Consider the following 21416-nt stretch of genomic DNA (forward strand, 5'->3'; position numbering starts at 1 on the left):
TGAAGTACTTGTAAGAAACTTCTGCACCTGAAAAGGTCAACTTAAGGCTGGACTTTTAGTATTAATTATAATTATTATTACTATTATGATAGTGATAATGTGGGAAAAATGTGTCTTTGTTTGAGTGCATATGAACATCTTCAGCTATGTGAAAAGAAAACTTCCTGGTCCCTGTGATATCATCCCTGCTGCACATTCAGTAACATCAAAGCATTTGTAAATTGTGGTTTGTACTTGTGAGCACTCTCTGATCTCCACATCTTGGTCTTCCGGAGCAGTCGCACCAGAGCTGGTGTGCCTCCACAGTTCTTCAGGGCAATCTTCAGCTCTGACGGTCGTGCATCAAGTCAGGAATCTCTAGATTTTTCTTAGAGACAAACCTGTCAAGGAAAATGTTGACTCCTCACTCAGAGTTCAGCTTCCTCTTCTAATCTTTGCTGTCACCCTGTCAGAAAAGTAGCAAACACATTTTTTCTCATATTAGTGTCCTCAATTTGCAGAACATTATTTATTTTATGGTGAACAGGGTATTAGTTGGTTGTCCACACGGGGGAAAAGAAAATCAATTTGAGTGTATTTTAAGGTAGAATTCTTACTGTTAGCAGGCCGGAAGCCTGAAATACAGATGAGAGAAAACCATTTTACATTTCAGAATTTATAAAAGAAGAACAATAATAAATGGATTGATTTCCCTGAAGTACCCACACATAATATAGGACGAGACTATCAGCGGTATTCATGTTAAAGTTATTAGTGGAGTAAAAACATATTTTTTCTTCACCATAATTGTTCCTTCTCCAGAGTCCAGAGATGCAGAGTGTCAGCAGCAACAACAACAGCAACAACCAGTCCTACAGCCACTCCAACAACAGCACCAGCCGGCAACTCTGAGGGACGAACTGGAACCGAACACAACACGCACACTTTGTGTTCATTCCATTGTAACAACTTATCAAGCCATTGCTTCTACACTTCAGAGTTTAGGATTTAGGAGTTAAAAGCAAAATGTACAGGCACTTTTTCAATTAGCCACACAGTGGTGCTATTTGATCTTCACTCTTCTCATTGTTCTCTGGTGCACAGACTAACTAATTACCATTTTCTCGTGGCGCCACCTACGTGTGAAAGGAACTTTTGCAGCAACTCTCAGTAAATGTCACCACTGGTCCGCATACTATTTATTTGCAGCTGTATCATACAAATAATAGTTAACAAATCATACATTGTGATTTCTGGATGTTGTTTTTTTAGATTATGTCTCTCACAGTGGACATGCACTTACGATGACAATTTCAGACCCTCCTTGGTTTCTAAGTGGGAGAACTTGCAAAATAGGAGGGTTTTCAAATACTTATTTCCTCACCGTCTCTCCCCTCCCTCATTTCTATCATCTCAATACTGTCTCCAATACAGGCACCACTTGTGACTGCTTTTTTTTTAGCTGATCTTTTAACATAATTGTATGTGTTATGTATTTATTAAGTTTTATGTTCAAGCCTGTGTTCTGTGTTTTACTTGGCTGTGAGACAACTTTCCTCTTGGGGACAATAAGGTTGAAATTAAAATGTTGGCATTATACGCACAAGTTTCTCAGAAGTTCTTTCTTGGATTACGGCCTATGTTACCTACCGACATTTATTGAAATCGGCTGCAAACAAATAAATACAAAAGACCACAAAGATAACCACCTTGGCAAAGGTAACAAGACCATAGCTCCAAGCAAACCAAGCTCCATCACGTCTGATTCCAGTCTCACCTCTGTTGGTCCTGATCTCTGCTTTGTCCAGTTTGGTGACGATGTTGTCCTCCACACCAGAGAGATGAAACACACAGTCGTACCTCCTCCAGTCTTCATTGGGACTGATGAAAGGTCCAGGTCTACACTCATCTGGAAGGATCCATCGTGGTTGGGGAGGATCTCTCCGAGGTCCACGTCCTCTGAAGCTCCTCTCCATCTTTCCTCCAGACATCATGGCTCTGTCAGGGTAGAAACCTGTAGCGTGGCAGCTGACTGGAGAGGACGGAGACTTCTGGAGGAGAGACACTGAGGGAACCTCTGCAGAGAGGCAGACACTAGAATTGTATGCATCTACATCTTTTTTCCTTTTTTTTATCTTTATTTTTGAATAGTTCCATAAGTCTATCCTATTTGTTCCTGTATATTCTGTATGTGTGCTGTCTGTCTTATATTTTGACGCTGTAGCACTATTTTGCCTAAAGATGGTCTAGTACTGAAACGTTGCCAACTGTTAAACTTTACATATTTTCTGCAAGTTAGACAGTGTGAGGGAGTTTTCTTTGCAGCTGCTGTAGCACTGAAATTTCCAAATTTGGGATCAATTAATATCTGCTAATTTATTTTTTCCAGTGCATTAGAACAGAAAAGCCACATGAACACTGAGCCCATACAACAGTAGATTTGTCTATGTGATTACCTTTTCTGCAGGAAGCTTCTCCCATAGTGCACATACTTCTTCAGCCAATCAGGACATTTGTGGATGTAGTAGTTTTTATTATACTCTAATCTAGCTTTCTCAGCATCCCATCGAAGCTTGGTCATGAAGGCCTGTTGTTTTGGAGCAATCCATGTCAGCGTCTGCAGGTCCAACGCAATAAAGTCTTCTCCGTCATAGCCGTACTGATTAAAACCAATAACTTCTCCGGTCTCATCGTCCCACTCACAGCCGTTCATCCTCTGTAGGATGTGGGCACCTGGGAGAGAGAGAGAGAGAGAAGAGAGAGAGAGAGAGAGAGAGAGGAGAGAGAGAGAGAGAGACTACAGCAAAGGTGACCATGACCACAGAGAAGCTGGAAGCTATATTCACTGCCAAAGGTCCATAATTTAATTTTTTGTTAACTTGTTTTTGTGTGTTGTAATTAACAAGCGTCTTTTAAAATAACGGTAGCCAATAATTTCAATCTGCCGAATATAAAATGATCCAAACCAAACCGAAGCCCTAATCATGTTAAAAGCACCAGGCTACTGTTGGGAATGTGTTAACGGCAACGCGACATCCAACAATCCGACGTCTAATGTATAGGGGTGGGGAAAAGAATCGATTCTAGATGCAGCTTGATTCTCTCTAGATCGATTCGATACTCGATGCAGATGAGTTTAATCAATTATAATTTATTTTTTGAAATGCGTTGATTTTTATTTAAAGGTTACTGTCTCCAGACAGAAAGACGGAAAGATGAAAATGGATAATGGACAACTTAGAGTTTAGGCAAGAGTGCAGAAAAAACCCACACAAAATGGCCAAAAGGATTTTTTTTTTATACATGCACATGATCTAATAAGACAAAATAACACAAGTAGGCGTTCATCTACTTTATCACATCCGACCCCCTCGTGTTTCATGTTCTAAGAAGCCGATTCTCCGCCTTTAAACATGACTGAGCCTCTGACATGGAAGATCACTGAGAGAGAAGGTGACTCAGCATGTTGCATGGTATGACTACAAAATAAAAAACCTCAGTAGACAAAACATTATAACTTGTGTGTGACAAATACTGCACATGTCAAATCTAACAAACTCAGATTAATATGTATTTTTTTTTTAAATCACACAATCGAGAGGCATTGATAATCGGTTTAGAGTCAAATCGGCTCCTGAATCGAGTGGTGAGGTGCCCAGAGATCCCCCCCCCCACACACTAATGTATCAACAAGCCACGCAACTAACTTCAAACAAAAACAATAAATGTTGAGGCGTGCCTTGCCTTTTGACCAATAAAAAGGTGTACATGATAACCAATTTGACAACATCGTAGTAATATTTCCGGTGCATCTAAAAGCGTGCTCGTTAAGATACCAGCACAAACTGGTGATTAAAAGCCCCCCCCCCTCCCCCCTCCACTAGGCTGGCTACGGCCGATGAACATAAACATACTGTACCTCCGTTTGGTTCAAACGTTGCTTCAAGCTGTCAATGTTGGCTCTGAAGACCTGCTGATTCCCCGAACACTTCAGAGCATACCACTCCAGGTGTTGTGGGTCGTCCTTTATCAGCTTCCTCATCCAGTCCTGTTTGGGTTCTGCAGACCTGATGTTGCTGTCACAGTAACCGACCTGGACTTCATCAACCAGCGCCGCGCCCACAAACTCTGGAAGGTTAGGGACTCCAGAAGATGCAGTAAGGAAATATTTCAGGGAGTGTTTCACTGCAGGACAAAGAGAGAAACATTTAAAATCTGTTAAATCACAATGGGATAAAAAAAAAGAAAACAGAATAGGCTTATATTAATATAGACCCTACCCCAGCCCTAAGCATCTCATGCTTACATCCCTAATAAGAGAAGTCTAAGTCTCTTTGTACATTCATGTGGATTTTTTGATTTAATATCTTTTCTTTTATTGTCTATGTTATTCATGTGGATTTGCCATTTAATCATCCTGTTTATGATGTATGTGTATGTTGTGTCTTTAAGCTACTGGGACCTTTGAATTTCCCGTTGGAATATATAATAAAGTATCTATCTATTATCTAGTTGTCTAACTTTTTTTTAACGTAGCCCTATTTGAGCTCATGCTCTTTTGCTTTGTGCATTGTTATGATCATTATTAAGGAAAACTAGTTAATGTGTTGGAATCCCTGTAATATATAATGTTGACTGAATTATGTCAGACCAACTATAAGCAATGATATGGGGGACAGTTGCCTATTCATTGAATTACTTTATGGACTTGAATTACACATTGCATTCTGTGTAAACAATCATACTACAATATTGAACGTCAAAATATAGTTCTTTTTCATTTTGAACATGACATTTGAAAATTGAATTAATTGTCAACCTATTGGTTTTATCTGGCAAATTGTAATTTCTTTTTAATATTACCCCCATTTCACAGCGTTTTTCAGTGAATTCAAGAATATAAATACAAGTCTCTCAACCTATAGAAAGAAAAGAGTAACACAACTGTCATATTGTATGGTGACCCTTTTGAAGAGTATGTTCATTTTGTCTAATTGTAATTAATATTGTTAATCACCCCCCACACCTCCCTACATTTTATTATTAGGCCAATTATTTGTAGTATATTTGAATATAGCCTACTTTTTAATAAAGTTTTTGGGAAAAAAAGTCATCTTAAGCCTTTTATTGATGCGATTGCGCAGCAGAAAAATTATAAAACTCCTTTTCAAAACCAATACGCCAATCCATCGCCCTTTCAGTGTTCGGTCCTAATGAGAATGAGAACATATCGTCACCTTCCTAAAATAATCGCCTAAGTCGTTTTTTCACGTTTTCAGAAAACACAAAAAACTGAACCAAATACCGAACATATTTTGACTTAGGCAGTTATACTAAGGCGTAGAATCACATGACCTGTTCAACTGAGAATGTAGGAAATTGTACCAGAGGTGGCCAGCACCATGAGGAGATGATATAGGCAAGAAATACTTTTTGTCAAAAAATGACTTAGGCGATTATTTTAGGAAGGTGACGATATGCATTCAGTGTCAGAGCCTACATAGACACGTAATGGCGTTGCTGTTATGTAAAGTCGTGACAAAGTGAAAGTGCAACTGCTGTGTTCCCAATGTCGCGCTACAAAGTGACTTTAAACAAGTTGCAGCAGTCCCGACGGATCTTACCCGCAGATGTAACGTGACAGAAGATCAGCAGCAAAATAACTTCTCCATCTTGTTTTGCTGAGTATAAGGAGCCTGGAGCTACAGTCACTGATTTTGTCTTTCATGCTGAACCTGCGGAGGGCGTGTCCCTCACACTGTGACTTGTTGGAAATGACAAATGGAAATATTATAGCTTTCTACCACTTTCAGTTTTGTGGCAATTCATTTTTCAACTCATAAAGAAACTATTTATCAAAACCTTCACATAATCACATTTAGAGAGAAGGGGATAGAAAATGGTAAAGTAACAAAACTACTGCGAGACAACGTGTTGTGGAGTTCAAAGTCCTATACTATTTCTCTCTAAAATGTACACTATAGTATACAATGGTAATACTCAATAATTTAGTGTTGTTGTACATGTGTATTTAGGCTATCGTGATAATAAAATGCATTCTATTCTATTTAAGTTAATGTGCTTTTTAATGCTGTTTTAATCTAAAAAAGCCCCATTTTCAATACATACATTCTTCACCAGTTCTTCACAGGTTCTTGTCTCCGTTTTGCTCCTCGCAGGCCTAGCTCTGTCGTCTCTAGACATCACACATTCATTCTCGCAAATACTTCTATTACTCCTGGTTGTTCTTCTTCGCATCTGATGACCAAATTCCATTCTTCTTTCGTTCTTTAGAACAATTAAGGCAAATTTAAGAAATAATGCAAAATACGTTCACATGTTATGATAACATGCTCATGAAAATAAAACAGTTTTTTTATTTTTATTTTTTAAATCTAAGTAGGGACGATGAGGACACACAGAAGGAGGCACACACTGGAATTGAGTGCGTTCTCGCGAGATCTTGATGAGCCTACTTCAAAGTAAATGCCACGTCTTACCAGTAGCATCAAGGCAGACAGAAACATTAGCAGTTACCTAACACACTGTACGCATAACAGAGAGTTATTCAGCAGCCCAGTAGGCAGAGATATCGGACACAATCCGGTAAATAATTGTTTGTTTTTTTACTGTATGTCGCAGTTAGGCATGTTGCTACTGCTGCAGCAACATGCTAGCACGTTAGCTAGTAACCTTAGCTTTCTGTACAACTTGTACAAACCAGAGATGCGATTTGACATGGAGTGTTTGCTGTTTACTGTGGATTAAAGTTAACACTTAAAAAAGAGAGGTAACAGATTATCCGCTTTACCGCCACACGTGATGTCTGAAGCCCCCGAGTAAACACAATTTCAAAACAAAGCTAACTCTGACTTGCAAGTGAAAGGATGATTTTTGAATAAGCTAACGGATAGAGTCGTTGCAGTTACATCAGTCTGTATCAGCAGGTATCGCGATACCTGCTGATACAGACTGATGACTACTCTCCTTCACACTGTCCGCATTATATATTATAACAGCTTTACATCATGGCGAGCAGCCAATGAACAGCAGAGCATAACATGAATCACTGGTGGAACATAAGTACATTTACTCCAGTAACTACAATAACCCTAACCCTAACTTACTTTGAGTATTTCCATTTAATGCTGCTTTATTTTTCTCCAGTTTGGGATCCAATATTGTACTCGTTACTCCACTAAATGTATTGTGACAGCTGTAGTCACCGGCAGAGTGAGTTATCCTTCAGATTATCAACACAAAACATAAATAAACTAATATTATGTTTTATTATGACAGTTTATGATACCCAGCAGCAATGAGGCAGTTCAAATAAGGCCCACCTGTACTGGCTGTAACATTAGAGTGATGTACAAGGGTTTTATTAGACTGTCGTATTGCTACTTTTCTTAAGACATGACCATAGACTGTATATTATTACTGTTAACAGTCTATGGACACGACACATTGGAGCACTTGTTCAATTACTGACTTTAATGCAGCAGACGCATCTCCATTTTGAGTGCTTTTTGGCTAGCTGCCATGTTGGCACCATCATACAAACTGGCTGATCTGATCTATAGAAAGAAGAGCTCTACCTGCAGACAGGTCATACACCCCCTTCTCAGTGAAGATGCACGGGTATCTGATAATTAAGCAGGATGTGGTGTTAATCTGGAACACGTTTGACTACATCTGATAATTTGATTACACAAGGTGGGGTAACGGAACAAAATTCCGTTCAAGTCCACATACGGACCAAAGTATGGTAGTGGACTGGTAGCTGGAGAGGTGCCAGTTCACCTGCACTGCCAAGGTGCTCTTGAGCAATACACCGAACCCCCAACTGCTACGGGCAGCCCCCTCACTCTGACATCTCTCCATTAGTGCATGTATAGGAACTGAGCATGTTTGTGTATAATAACAATAATAAAACACGGTAATTTTGCCTTGCAGGATTAATAAAGTATACATTATTATTATTTGCATTATCACAGTAATGTGTACAATGTAGCAAGGCAAAACATAAATCATTTCCCTTGATTATCTGGTGGAGTTTATTAAAGTAAAGTGGTTATTAGGGCAACTAAATCCAATCTTTTTATCAGTATCTCGATCGCAATTTTGGCTATTCACAATCGCAAAAACATTGTAATCAAGCAAAAAGATTATTTTTGAACATTAGATTTTAAACTCTTATTTTGTCTTGTGTTCTGAAGGGGAATTTAAAAGGTTCAACGGGAAAGTATTAAGGAATTTTCCACATTTTATAGTAGTTTCACTGTTGATTTGTTTCCCTGTTTTTCTTCAACGAATGCAACGCCTTTCCAAAACTGTGATTTTAATAGTGACTAATATCATTCTGAGCAGCCTGACCAGTGAGTTTTTATTCATTCTGACCTCTTCCCTTTTCTCTTTGTCAAAGGGGATAATATGGGCTGTATACGTCTGCTGGCACTGACACTGGCCACATCTGCAGTACTCCTGTTAGCCTCACATTCAACCACTGCCCATAGCCATTCCCATGGCGACCACGGCCACGGCCACGGCCACCATCACCACGGCCACTCCCACGGAGAAGACGATCATGAAGACGTGAAGATGTTCCACGGAGCGAGCAAGTGGAGCGCCGAGGCCAACATCCCTCTCCAGGAAGAGGAACACCACGGGCACGCTCATGATCACGGGCACGCTCACGATCACGGACACGCTCATGATCACGGGCACGCTCACGATCACGGTCACGCTCACGATCACGGACACGCTCACGATCACGGACACGCTCACGGACATGCTCACGGACACGCTCACGGACATGGGCACGCTCATCAGGATGCGGAGGATATTGTTCGGGTGCACAAGGAGGAGAGTGGACACGCACACTCCACGAGGGAGAGGGTGAAGAGGGAGGCAGAAGGAGAGAAAGGGACACGGTGGAGCTGTGGACACAGGTTTGGTCATGGGTTAAAACGGTTGTCTGTTTGGCCAGGGAAATCTATTATCTGTTAGACTTGGGTTAGACTGAATAAAGCTCTGATTCCTCCCATTACAATCTACACCCGTTAAGTACGAATATGTCAACCTGCGTGATTAAAATGGGCAAAAGGCTGTTTTAGAAGAGCCCGATCACAAAGTCAAATCAACATTTTGAAGAACTTGTTTGAGAAATTTTGGGAAAATTATGCTTATTTGTGTTCTTGCTAAGAGTTTGATGAGAGGATCGATAACACTCTGAGACAAAGGAGTGGTGTGTATAGTCTCATCTCACTCTTGGCAGTAAGCCCCCCCCCCCCCCCCTCCACACACACACACACATGTTGAACTAGTTCTTAAAGGGCTGGTACAGTGATTTAGTGAAATTGACATTCAAACCCATAACTGGTTGTGTTGCTTCATAATCATATTCTGTTGTACGTGTTCGTGTTATTTTGTTTACCTGAACACGTTACAATATAAAATAATTGAGCATAAATCTGCTCAACTCTATTTTTCATTCAACTCCAATAGCAGACTCAGACTGATATATGGCCAAAAACAAACATTTTATATCCTTTGTAAGCGTCCCGGAGCAGGCTTTCCATGTAATGATTTCTTTATTGTTGTGTTATTGGAGCTGATGCAACAATGTCATAATCAAAACATTTGAGTTCTGCTCCTTTCCTCGTCTAACTCCTGTTTGACTGTTTCTCTAACTGTTTTGTCCTTTCTGCTGCCTTGTTGATGACGTTCATCATCAGTAATCCTCCCTCCATCGCTGTGCGCAGGCTATCGGAGCGACCCTGCTGATCAGCGCGGCTCCTTTCCTCATCCTGTTTCTGATCCCAGTTCAGTCCAACAGCGACCAGCACCAGAACCTGCTCAAAGTGCTGCTCAGCTTCGCCTCCGGTGGACTGCTGGGAGACGCCTTCCTCCACCTCATTCCACACGCTTTGGGTGGGTAGTCCATCCAAAGAAGCTTGTATTCCCTGATCTGTTTGATATTTACATCTTCTACGGCAGGTAATTTACTCCATACACACAAAGGAAGGACATTTTTTCTCCTTTCAGCTCATATTCACATTGTTTTTTTGTTCTGAGAACTCACTTTCATGCTGTCTGGAGACTGACCAGCAGAGTTAGATTCCCATCTCTGACACTTCTGCAAAATTTAGACGGATACAAATATATACAGGATCCCCTTCACCATACCTAGTTATTGGCATGGTTTTATTTCACTTAGCTTAATAGCTGGTTTGATTTGCATTGAGAGATGACGCTATGAAATGAACTCCAGTTGAAGGAGTTGGTCTCATTTTATTCTTTTAAAGGCTTGTTAAAGGTCCTTGCAGAAAGGTAGTCTGTATGTCACTGTTTTTAAATTGATTTAGGACCCGGGGGTTTTTATGATGACATTGTTGTTTGAATATGAGTGAAAGTGTGTTTATGTATTTACAAGTAAGTGTCTCTGTCTGTTTGAAACATGCTGCTGCCACTTGTCAGGACACTCTTGTAAAAGTGTTTTAACCTGGTTAAATAAAGGTTTGAATGAATGGAAAGTTCCCCATACCAATCTCTAGGTATGGGGAAGAGTATGTGATGATGGGGGGGGCTATTTTAATTCCAAGGGAACTTCATCTGGATGCATAGTATCCTAGATACATGAAGTAACTGACCTTTTAATAATACAAATCTGCCTGCTTCTATGGGAATTTAACATAGGGATGTGTGTACTTATGCCTCCTGCATTTCTTTATTTACTAAACATTATTCATTCACAAAGAAAATTGTTTTCCTTAAAGGTTGGATTTTTCCAATTTCCAAAAGATGATTTTTTTATTCCTCTTTTTAATCAACTTTAGCATGGGTATGTAAACTTATGAGCACCATTGTATATATTGTATATTGTGTATATGTACATACTCTACATACAAAAAAATCCTTTCGTCTGAACCAATAACCGAATGCTCATCTAAAACGGACGTGGTAGCAGGATGTTCCGTTGGTCTGTTTGTGTTTAATGTCCGTTTCCTCTTGTGTATCGTATTTGTTGTGCACAGAGCCCCACTCTCACCACGGAGAAGAAGATCATGGACACTCGCACGCAAGTGAGGAGTCACGTGACCACGGCCACTCCCATGGTACGCAGCAATATCCTTTTAGCTAATGTATCATTCAGTTAGTGTTGTTAACGGGTGATTTCAGGTAACAAATAGTCAACGAAATGTACAAAAGCCAAACACAACTGTATACTGGATTCAGCAGAAGAAACATTCATCTTTTAGTTAGTTTTTACTGTGCATTTATGTGAAAACTTGACTTTGGCCTCATAGGTTGGTTAACAACACATCATAGTAAATCACCTTGCATCCAATACACAGCACAACATGCACGGCACAGGCAACCATAACAGTGTGAGAGGGGGATACACATTTAGCAAAGTTATCGCATTTGGTATGAAAGACTTTTTGTAAAGGTTCGTGGTTGCTGCGGCGGCTCTGTAGCGTCTTCCTGAGGGCAGTTTTATGAATTCTTTAAGAAGGGGATGAACAGAATCAGAGTTTGTGTGGCGTTTTGGTTCATCTGCATGTTATACAGTACATGCATCCCAGTTATTTCTGCTCTTTCCCAAAGACATACTCATGCTCATACCATGCAGACATATTACACGTTTAAACACTTTCAGCAATACGGCGCTTTAAATAATAAAGTATTCTGTATTGGCTGTAAAACTTAAGATAAAGTACAATCAACAAAAAGATCCTAAATATATTTAAACTACCCTACAGCTTCAATGGGCTGGTATTAGTCAAAACGGGTGGAAAACAATGACCGTCAGTATGTACCAAACTCTATCCACATGTATCCCAGCTTTAACCAGCGCTGATTTGTCCTCTGCCTGCACAGGAGCCGCCCACGGTCACATGATGTCAGTGGGTTTGTGGGTTCTCGGTGGGATCATCGCCTTCCTGGTTGTGGAGAAGTTTGTGCGGGCCCTGAAGGGAGGCAGCGGCCACGGACATTCCCACGGCCACTCGCATGGTACGGCGCTGGAACTTCTTCCTGACAGAAGACTTTTTTCATTGTTATACAGTACATAAAGTATTCATCTGCAGGACAAAGTATTCATTGCCCCTGAAGTGAAAGTCTCCAGTTTCTAGCATGTGTTATCTTGTATATTTGTATGTCCAGTATATATTGACCTGAAGGACTTATGAACGTAGAAATGGTCATTAAATCGGCCTCTGTAGCCACTACTCGTAATCTCAATAGTTGATCTGCAGACGGGCCTAATTTGAACTTTATGTCACATTTCAGATGCTCCCAAGGAGAAGGACAGTGATGGAGAAGAAGATAAGGAAAGAAGAAGAAGAAAGAAAGCAAAGACAAGAAGGTGCCAAAGAAAGAGGAGACACAGGAGAAGAGCACAGGTGAACCATACCTAGATCTGCACAGATTTAACACACAGCTCCCTCTGCTGGTCAGGTACTGACCTGCAGTGAGGTGACGCATCACGCAAGATATTCACAATTTAAAATCATAAGCAGATAATTCCCAATTAACTTGCTGGTTTGGCAGAATAGAAGTGACCTATGCACATTTATTACCAGAGGCTCAGACTTGTGCCCCATTTAATTTGTCTGCCTAAATTAATTTTTTTCAAGTTTATAAAACATTACCTATCTGCCCTGAAACATCCCTACAATCTAATACAATGCTACTTTTTTTAGAGCTTCTGAAATAAAAATGTAAAACTCAGTCAAGGGTAAAACATGGAGTCTTTACTATGTAGAGTTCGGTAGTTTGTTTGATTGATCTGATATTGGTTATTACAGTCCGCAATTAGACTTTTATTATGGTAATGTGGTAGGTAAAAAGTACTTACAGCTAACTTTTTGCGGGTTCAGATCTTAATGTTAACGTTAACCTGCTGTGTTTAAAAAACAAATATGGGCAGGTTGCTCCCTGCTTGTAGATTGTACAACAGAAGAATCTCTTTTATATCCACGCAAAATTGGTATTGCAACTGAATTTTCCTTAACCTAATTGATATTGAATTGTATCTCAAATGTAATGTAATCGAATCATAACCCTGTGAATCAGAATTAATTTGGGGAATCCTTGACGATGCCAGCCCTACTTATGAAGCGCGTTTCACAGAACTCTATAGCCTCTTTCCGACCACGTGGTTATAGGAACAGTCCACTTCTAAATAGCTCTACTAACTACTCTCCCCCAAAGCGTTTTTTTTCCATTTGCTTTTGCGCTGGCCAAGTGGCCATAGGAACTGACCTTTTGTTATTATAACACAGCCGTCTAACCACCACTATGCGCAACTGTGGCCAGAGGAACTTAATAATCCCCAAATTGGTCCAGTCAGAACACGAGAAAAAAGCGTTCTAAGAACGATATGTTATTGGAACTGCAACAATCCCTCCTGTCGGAAAAAGTAGCTAAAGACACTTTACAGTAAAACCACTACAGTAGGCACGTTCATGACAAGTGAACAAGGTGGTTTTGGATTCAGCACAACTCCAGTTATCTGGCACTGAAAACACGTGTTCTTGGGTTTCATTAAAACACGTGTCAACCATTTATCATCATCATCCAGCCTTTATTTGGCATGTAGGGGAAGAATGCTATTGACAGTCATGTGCCCGCAGGTGCAGCTGGCACCGTTGTGGTCAGAACGTCGTGACCTCTTTTTAACAGAAACCGCTGATATATAACTATGGAAGTGTTTCCCGATGCGTTGTCCTAATGGAGGCTGATCAACAGTTTGCTTATACATTCTATAAACTCGTAACCTAATTTATTCTCCAGTCTCTCAGCAAGGGGGAGCTGGGAGCAAATTGTAGGATTTTAGCCACCCTTAAGCAAGATGCATGACCAAATAATTACAATTTTTTAATGCAGAATTATTTGCAAAGAAATGTTTCAATGAAACAGAAAGATTGTGTAAAAATGAAGAAGGAAATGAGTGAAATGCCCTGACGTCTGTGGCATTTTCCTTTATAATTAATGTTTGTTTATCTGTGTCTTGTACTTTTCCCCCGGTCCCTTGCTCCTGCAGCAGTGTGAATTTGCCCATTGTGAGATTAATAAAGCATTTGTAATGTACAGTATGTAATCAAATGGGAATCAGAATTGATTTGGGAGATCACTGGTGATACCCAGACCTATTTTATAGAGCGCTTTTCACTGAACTCAGACACACTTTACAGAAGAACCACTACTGTAGGCACGTTGATAACAAGTGAACATTGTGAGTGGTTTTGGATTCAGCACAGCTCCGCTTATCTGGCACTGAAAACACGTGTTCTTGGGTTTCATTAAAACACGTGTCAACCATTTATGATCATCATTAAGTCTTTAATTTGCATGGAGGGGAAGAATATAATTATGTTGACAGTCATGTCCCTACAGGTATGTGCAGCTGGCACCGTTGTGGTCAGAACGTCGTGACCTCCTTTTAACAGAAACCGCTGATATATAACTATGGAAGTGTTTCCTGATGCGTTGTCCTAATGGAGGCTGATCAACAGTTTGCTTATACATTCTATAAACTCTTAACCTAATTTATTCTCCAGTCTCTCAGCAAGGGGGAGCTGGGAGCAAATTGTAGGATTTTAGGCACCCTTAAGCAAAATGCATGACCAAATACAGGTTTACATTTTTATTATGCTAAATTATTTGCAAAGAAATGCTTCAATGAAACAGTAAGATTGTGTAAAATTAAGAAGGAATTGAGTGAAATACCCTGACGTCTGTGGCATTTTCCTTTATAATTATTGTTTGTTTATCTGTGTCTTGTACTTTTCCCCCGGTCCCTTGTGAATTTCCCCATTGCGAGATTAATAAAGCATTTGTAATGTACAGTATGTAATCAAATGGGAATCAGAATTGATTTGGGAGATCACTGGTGATACCCAGACCTATTTTATAGAGCGCTTTTCACTGAACTCAGACACACTTTACAGAAGAACCACTACTGTAGGCACGTTGATAACAAGTGAACATTGGGAGTGGTTTTAGATTCAGGACAACTCTGTTGTCGGCCATCTGAAACTGCAAACACGTGTTCTTGGCCTTTATTAAAACACGTGTCAATCATCATCATCATCAAGGCCTTCATTTGCATGTAGGGTAAGAATGTAATTGTGTTTCTTCCTGTGAGCTGAAACGTGCGGTTCTTTTGACTTGTCAGTCATGTCCCCGCAAGTATGTGCTGCTGGCACCGTCAGAACGTTGTGACCTCCTAACAAACGGCTGATTCAATCCTACAGAAGAAGTTTTCAGCCATTCTGCACTGCTTTAATATGCAACTCAATTGTATACAATATATATGCGGTAGGAGGTCCCTACTCACTCTCTCTTTCAGCTTAGAGGTCCCGGTCTAAAGGATGTTGAAGACCTCTTCTGTAAGCTTTGACCTTAGTTCTTCCTTCTCTCCACTGACAGACATCAAGGTGTCGGGCTACCTCAACCTGGCAGCCGACTTCACACACAATTTTACCGACGGCCTGGCAATCGGAGCGTCGTTCCTGGTTGGCCCAGCGGTTGGCGCCGTCACCACGCTCACCATCCTGCTGCACGAGGTCCCGCATGAGATCGGAGACTTTGCCATCCTTGTCCAGTCCGGCTGCACCAAAAAAAAGGTATCTGACTGCTCGGGCTTCAGTTCATGTGCTGTACGTCAACTAAAAGCACAAGGAATCTTTGGGTCACAGAGAATCAGCACGAGCTTTTTTAAAAGTGTATGAATGAAGTTTATCAGCCCAGTATTGAATAGACCCAGTCATCAACATATATGGACCCCCACCCTCTGCTATCTGCACGGTGATCCCCCTTCTCTGATTGGTCACTACAATTCACTGTTGATGTTAAAACTCAGTTCAAACATGTTAACATTTGAGTGACAAATCATCAAAGTTTGAGCTGAGGCCCAATTGTAGGGGAAAAAAAATGAAATTAGTGAAAAGCCCTAAAGTCTGTCATCTATTTTTAATAAGTATTCTCTTTACGTACTGTATATTTATTTGTTTGTTCATCTCTGTGTCTTGTAATTTCCCCCCCATCCCTCGCTGCTGCAACAGTGTGAATTTCCCCATTGTGGGATTATGTTAGACTGTAGTGAAATATCTTCTATCTTTCCCATCAGGCCATGTGTCTCCAGTTGCTGACTGCCCTGGGAGCTCTGGCCGGCACAGCTTGCTCCCTATTGGCCGAGGGCGTGGGCGCGGCGGCGACCGCCTGGATCCTGCCGTTCACGGCCGGCGGCTTTGTTTACATCGCCACGGTCACCGTGCTGCCAGAACTGCTGGCGGGCCGCTCCAGCTTCGGCCAGTCTCTGATGGAGATTCTGGCGCTGCTGTTCGGGGTGGGCATGATGGTGCTGATTGCCGAGTACGAGTGAGACGCAGCCGAGTGGACGCAGAGGGTGAAAAGGTCAAACGGTCGGGGGAGAAAAGAAAGAAAAGCTGGTTTTAAAGTAGAGTTCAAGTAGACGGTTAAGTCAGGGGTGTGGTTTCTCTCCTTTTTTTTATTAATTATGTTTTGGGACAAAATCCACCTCCTGGTGGCAAATGGCTGATTTTTGATTTTTTTTTTTTTTTTTTTTTTTTTGGGTTACTGTCTCTTTTTTGTCTTCTTAAAAAGCGGCACAGACTGAGAGCTGGATGGAAACAACCTGATGGGGAAAGGTTTTTCGAGGACGGCTGTGTTGTTCGTTAAGGGCCTCCCATCAGGACTAGAGGAGAAATCCTTTCTGTCCAGTGCCAGAATTCACTCACCGCTTTTACCACGCGGATCAATCAGCTGCAGCTCTACTGCAGCGTAAACGGACGGCCAGGTTTCCTTACAGAAGTGGCTTAAAGCAGATTCATCTTCCAGCCATAACACCACATTTTCTATCGTTTTGCAGGTGGTTGGTACATCTCAGAGTCAGTCAGTGAAAGAGCAGAGAAAGCGATGGACTGGCTCGGTTGTTCTCCCTGCAGTGACCTGCTCACTAACACGTGTTTAATGTCTGTTTCATTGGAGAAAAATTAGTCTTAATGTTTTACATTCCACAAAATAACAGTAAATGTCGTGGCTTCTACAAATGTACTCTCAAATTATTAAAGCCTTCATGAAGGGAAATGTTTCCTAAACAATCTATTGTTTATTTCCAATGCTAGGATAATACTGACAGCTGTGATGAACATCTCCGATAACGCTTCATTGTTTCCAGTGATTACTTTTCAGCATATTCTCTAACAACTTAATACTTGAAAATGTATTGTACTGTGATAATGATAATGTACATGGTTGAATGGCCTGTTTTTATTTAGCAAGTTAAAAATTCACAGAGCTGACCACAAGAGGGAGCAGTAGATCCTTCATTTTTAAGGTTTAAGAGTTTGTGTAAAGGATACAGTATCTGACAGATAGATTACACAAAGCGTGCAGCATTATGAAAACTATGAAAACATTTAACCACATGTCAGGCAGGTTAAGTGTCACGCCCTCGCTGCTAATGTGTTTCATGTTGCTCTGCTTCTGTGTCAGCTTTCCCTGCACACTTTATACAACTTTCTGATTGGCTTTTACAAAAGTGTTGAATTTTAAAAAATGAACCTTGATTCCATTTGTCCTGACAGACCCGGAGGAAGTCTCACGCTGCATGATTGAGACACATTTGTGATTTTGTGGGCTGTGCAAATAAAATTGACTTGACTTGAAAATGCATTTAAAATAAGAATTCAGGCTTAAATGGGCTTAGCCTCTGTAGTTAAAAAGAGGTTTGTACATCCAAGTTACCTTTGACTACAAAGAAAACTCAGTGCTTTACACACACACACACACACACACACAAAAACAAATACAAATTAAAGCATAAACGTGATGAAAGATGAAATCTGATAGTAATAGAAAACAAAATTATTTTTGTAATTTTACTGTCTATAAGAATAAAAAGTACAGTGACTCAACTGTGGCGTGATTACGTTTTGAAAGAAGTTTATTTAATCTCATTTTATTTTTTTCCTTATTAAATTATGTGCAGCACAGCTCTGGTCACACCTTCCTTCTCTGGAAGCCCTCTCGCAACATGGACCAAGATTAACTCTAAAACCAAAATCGTTCAGAATAAACGTCCTTACGTTTTGAAAGAAGTGTATTAATTATTATGTAAATTTTACTTCATTTCCTTATTCAAACAAATAGCCAGCAGTCTTTCTTTCTTCTGAAAGTTAGAGGAAATACTGGAGAAAAGAAAAATGCCATTAAATGTTATCAGAGCAGATCTGAATCACAGGGCAGAGACACAAACTCTATTTCAGTATCAAAAACGTCCGTGGGACAGACTGAGAGCTGGATGGAGGCAACCTGATGAGGAGAGGTTTTTTGAGGACGGCTGTGTTGTTCATTAAGGACCTCCCATCAGGACATGAGGAGAACATTTTTTTAACATTGATATGAGTTCCCCCAGCCTGCCGATGGGCCCCCAGGGGCTAGAAATGGTGATAGGTGTGTCCTGCTCTGCCTTTGAGAAAGTGAAAGCTAATAAACAACAACATTGGCGAGGAAAAAACTTTCTTTGAACAGACAGAAACCTACTATGGACCTCTTATTTCTTAAACACCAAATTTACTGACAATAAAAACATTCACATGTTTCGTCTTATATCTGTGCGTGTCTTACATTGAATCACTTCTAAAAGATGAAACCTTTAGCATTACAACTATTAAGATAGAAACTAACCACTCTAAATTCCCATGTTGGAGCAGCCTGGGTAATTAATTGCTGTGTGCAAATGATGCACCTGCCACCTTGTTTACATTGATGTATATTAAACTCAATGTTTAAATCTGATTTTTTTTTTTTAATTCGTTGTCAGATTAATTTAGGTTGGACAAATATTCCAGCTAAGTCATCATGTGGGTGCAACAGTCATTCAGCCTCAGGGTTGAGTGTTTTAACCTTCCAACAATGAGCCAATTACCTCAGTATCAACAGGTGATGAACAAGGTGGGAATCCTCAGGGAGGCCAGAGAGCCATTTTGGCCTCATGTCTCTCAGCCAGAGGTCAAAATGATCTTTTTCCTCTACCAGCCAAAATGGCTAGTGAATATTTAAAGTTTAGCTGCATTACACATTAGCTGGAAAATGATGCCAATTTTGAAACCTGTTCACATGAGATATGCGTTGTCATAGTAGAAAGATTATAGGTGTTACTAATAACACTAACAACTGCTCTGATCTATTCCAGTGTTCACGTGAACCTGCTTGCAGGATACCACATACCTGCAATGGAATATAATCAGAGCAGACATGAATCACAGGGCAGAGACACAAACTCTATTTCGGTATCAAAAACGTCCGTGGGACAGACTGAGAGCTGGATGGAGACAACCTGAAGGGGAGAGGTTTTTTGAGGACGGCTGTGTTGTTCATTAAGGGCCTCCCATCAGGACTAGAGGAGAACAGTTTTTAACTTTAATATGAGTTCCTCTAGCCTGCCGATGGGCCCCCAGGGGCTAGAAATGGTGATAGGCGTGTCCTGCTCTGCCTTTGAGAAAATGAAAGCTCAGCTGGGCCGATCTGGAATATTGCCCCTTATGAGGGCACAAGGGGAAAGGTTACCTCCCCTTTCTCTGCTTTACCCGCCCAGAGAATTTGGCCCCCCCATGAGCAAAGTGGCAGTTGGTCAAGGCCACAACCCCAGCCTCCACTTTGCCCCCCCCCCTTTCAATAGTTACAGACTCAGAAATGGTACATACCAATGAAAGCTCATTCTGGGACTGGCTCTAGTGGATGTAATTCTGCACAAAGGCTGAATTATGAGATGACACGCAGCACAGGGCAACAGGTCGGATTTGAACCCAGGCCGCTGCAGGACTCCGCCAACATATTTTCATTTTTTAATACCTTCATTTTTAAGGTTTAAGAGTTTGTGTAAAGGATACAGTATCTGACAGATAGATTACACAAAGCGTGCAGCATTATGAAAACTATGAAAACATTTAACCACATGTCAGGCAGGTTAAGTGTCACGCCCTCGCTGCTAATTTCACTAGCATGGACCACGCCACAACCATGTGTTAGTTAAAGATTTAATGAACATTATGAATGTGCAAATGAACATTATGAATGTGCGAAATTGATGTGGATGTCGTCTGATGGCTGGTCTGGGAGGATGTGTGATGTCCGGGTGGAAGAGACTCAGGATGGGGGTTCTGTCTCAGAAGCAGTTTTCGCCCGAATAGTTTACAGACCCCCCAGACGGTACCTAGAAGAGACAAGAGAGAGAAGTGCAACAGGAATGGAAGATGGACGAAAGGAGAGGGTAAGGGAGGGTGGGTCAAGCAATCAGAGACGCAAGTCTGGCTACGCAGCACGGTATATGTAGGTTTGTCTGGTGATTAGAGGTGTGGTTTAGGCGTGGCCCTGCTCCCGAACCTTAGTTAACAAATTAACTCCATGTGTTTCATGTTGCTCTGCTTCTGTGTCAGCTTTCCCTGCACACTTTATACAACTTTCTGATTGGCTTTTACAAAAGTGTTGAATTTTAAAAATAGAACCTTGATTCCATTTGTCCTGACAGACCCGGAGGAAGTCTCACGCTGCATGATTGAGACACATTTGTGATTTTGTGGGCTGTACAAATAATATGGACTTGACTTGAAAATGCATTTAAAATAAGAATTCAGGAATAAATGGGCTTAGCCACTGTAGTTACAGAAGGTTTGTACAGCCAGGTGATCATTTGACTACAAAGAAACTCAATGATTTATACACACACACACACACACACACACACACACACACACACACACACACACACACACAGATATATATATATATATATATATATATATATATATATATATATATATATATATATATATATATATAAATAGATATATAAATATATATATATATATATACAGTATATGTAAGCATAAACATGATGAAAGATGACATCTGATTGTGACAGTAATAGAAAACAGGGACTATAGAAGATAGCGTAATAGTCTGCCCTACTCCACTTAATAATAAAACATAGCCTTCTTCCCCCCAGGACCAAAAGAACGGCAACAAAAATAAGACATAAATCCGTAAGATAACAGAAGAAGATCTGGCAGCTCGTTACCTGGACTTTGTCCCGTAAATAAAAAATCTGAAATTTTGTGTGTAGCTACACTTAAAACACAGAACGTGTACTCTTGGGACTGTTACATAAAAAAAACAAACCCATTTCCAAGAGTTCATGACATTAAAGCACTCTAGAAATGGTAGGTTTTTTTTTGTCTTCCTACAAATTCTCTCATACAAAGCTGTTCAGTTAATTAACGTCTGAAAACAAGTGTACAACCACACAATCACGTTCTGTGGACAATTTCTGTCACACATCTGTCAACACACGGGTATATTTTAGCGTGCAAAACCTGATCAATGGGGGGGGGGGTGTTTACAAT

The 21416-nt window shown here is 40.6% G+C and overlaps 1 protein-coding gene and 1 pseudogene across 1 annotated transcript; one reads left to right on the forward strand and one right to left on the reverse strand.

Annotated features, from left to right (window-relative positions):
• Positions 1-314: 314 nt before the first annotated feature.
• Positions 315-5808, reverse strand: LOC116676812 (major histocompatibility complex class I-related gene protein-like; annotated as a pseudogene).
• Positions 5809-6448: 640 nt separating this feature from the next.
• On the forward strand, positions 6449-17293 carry LOC116676811 (zinc transporter Slc39a7-like). Its single transcript, XM_032507674.1, is given in 10 exon segments — positions 6449-6585; positions 8405-8899; positions 8902-8930; positions 9744-9912; positions 11016-11096; positions 11863-11997; positions 12274-12314; positions 12317-12386; positions 15418-15614; positions 16118-17293. Coding segments are annotated over 9 exon segments (1464 nt in total). The 5' UTR covers positions 6449-6585; positions 8405-8412; the 3' UTR covers positions 16373-17293.
• Positions 17294-21416: the final 4123 nt, after the last annotated feature.

This window comes from Etheostoma spectabile, unplaced genomic scaffold (assembly GCF_008692095.1).
Source record: "Etheostoma spectabile isolate EspeVRDwgs_2016 unplaced genomic scaffold, UIUC_Espe_1.0 scaffold00003770, whole genome shotgun sequence".
Lineage (NCBI taxonomy): Eukaryota > Metazoa > Chordata > Actinopteri > Perciformes > Percidae > Etheostoma > Etheostoma spectabile.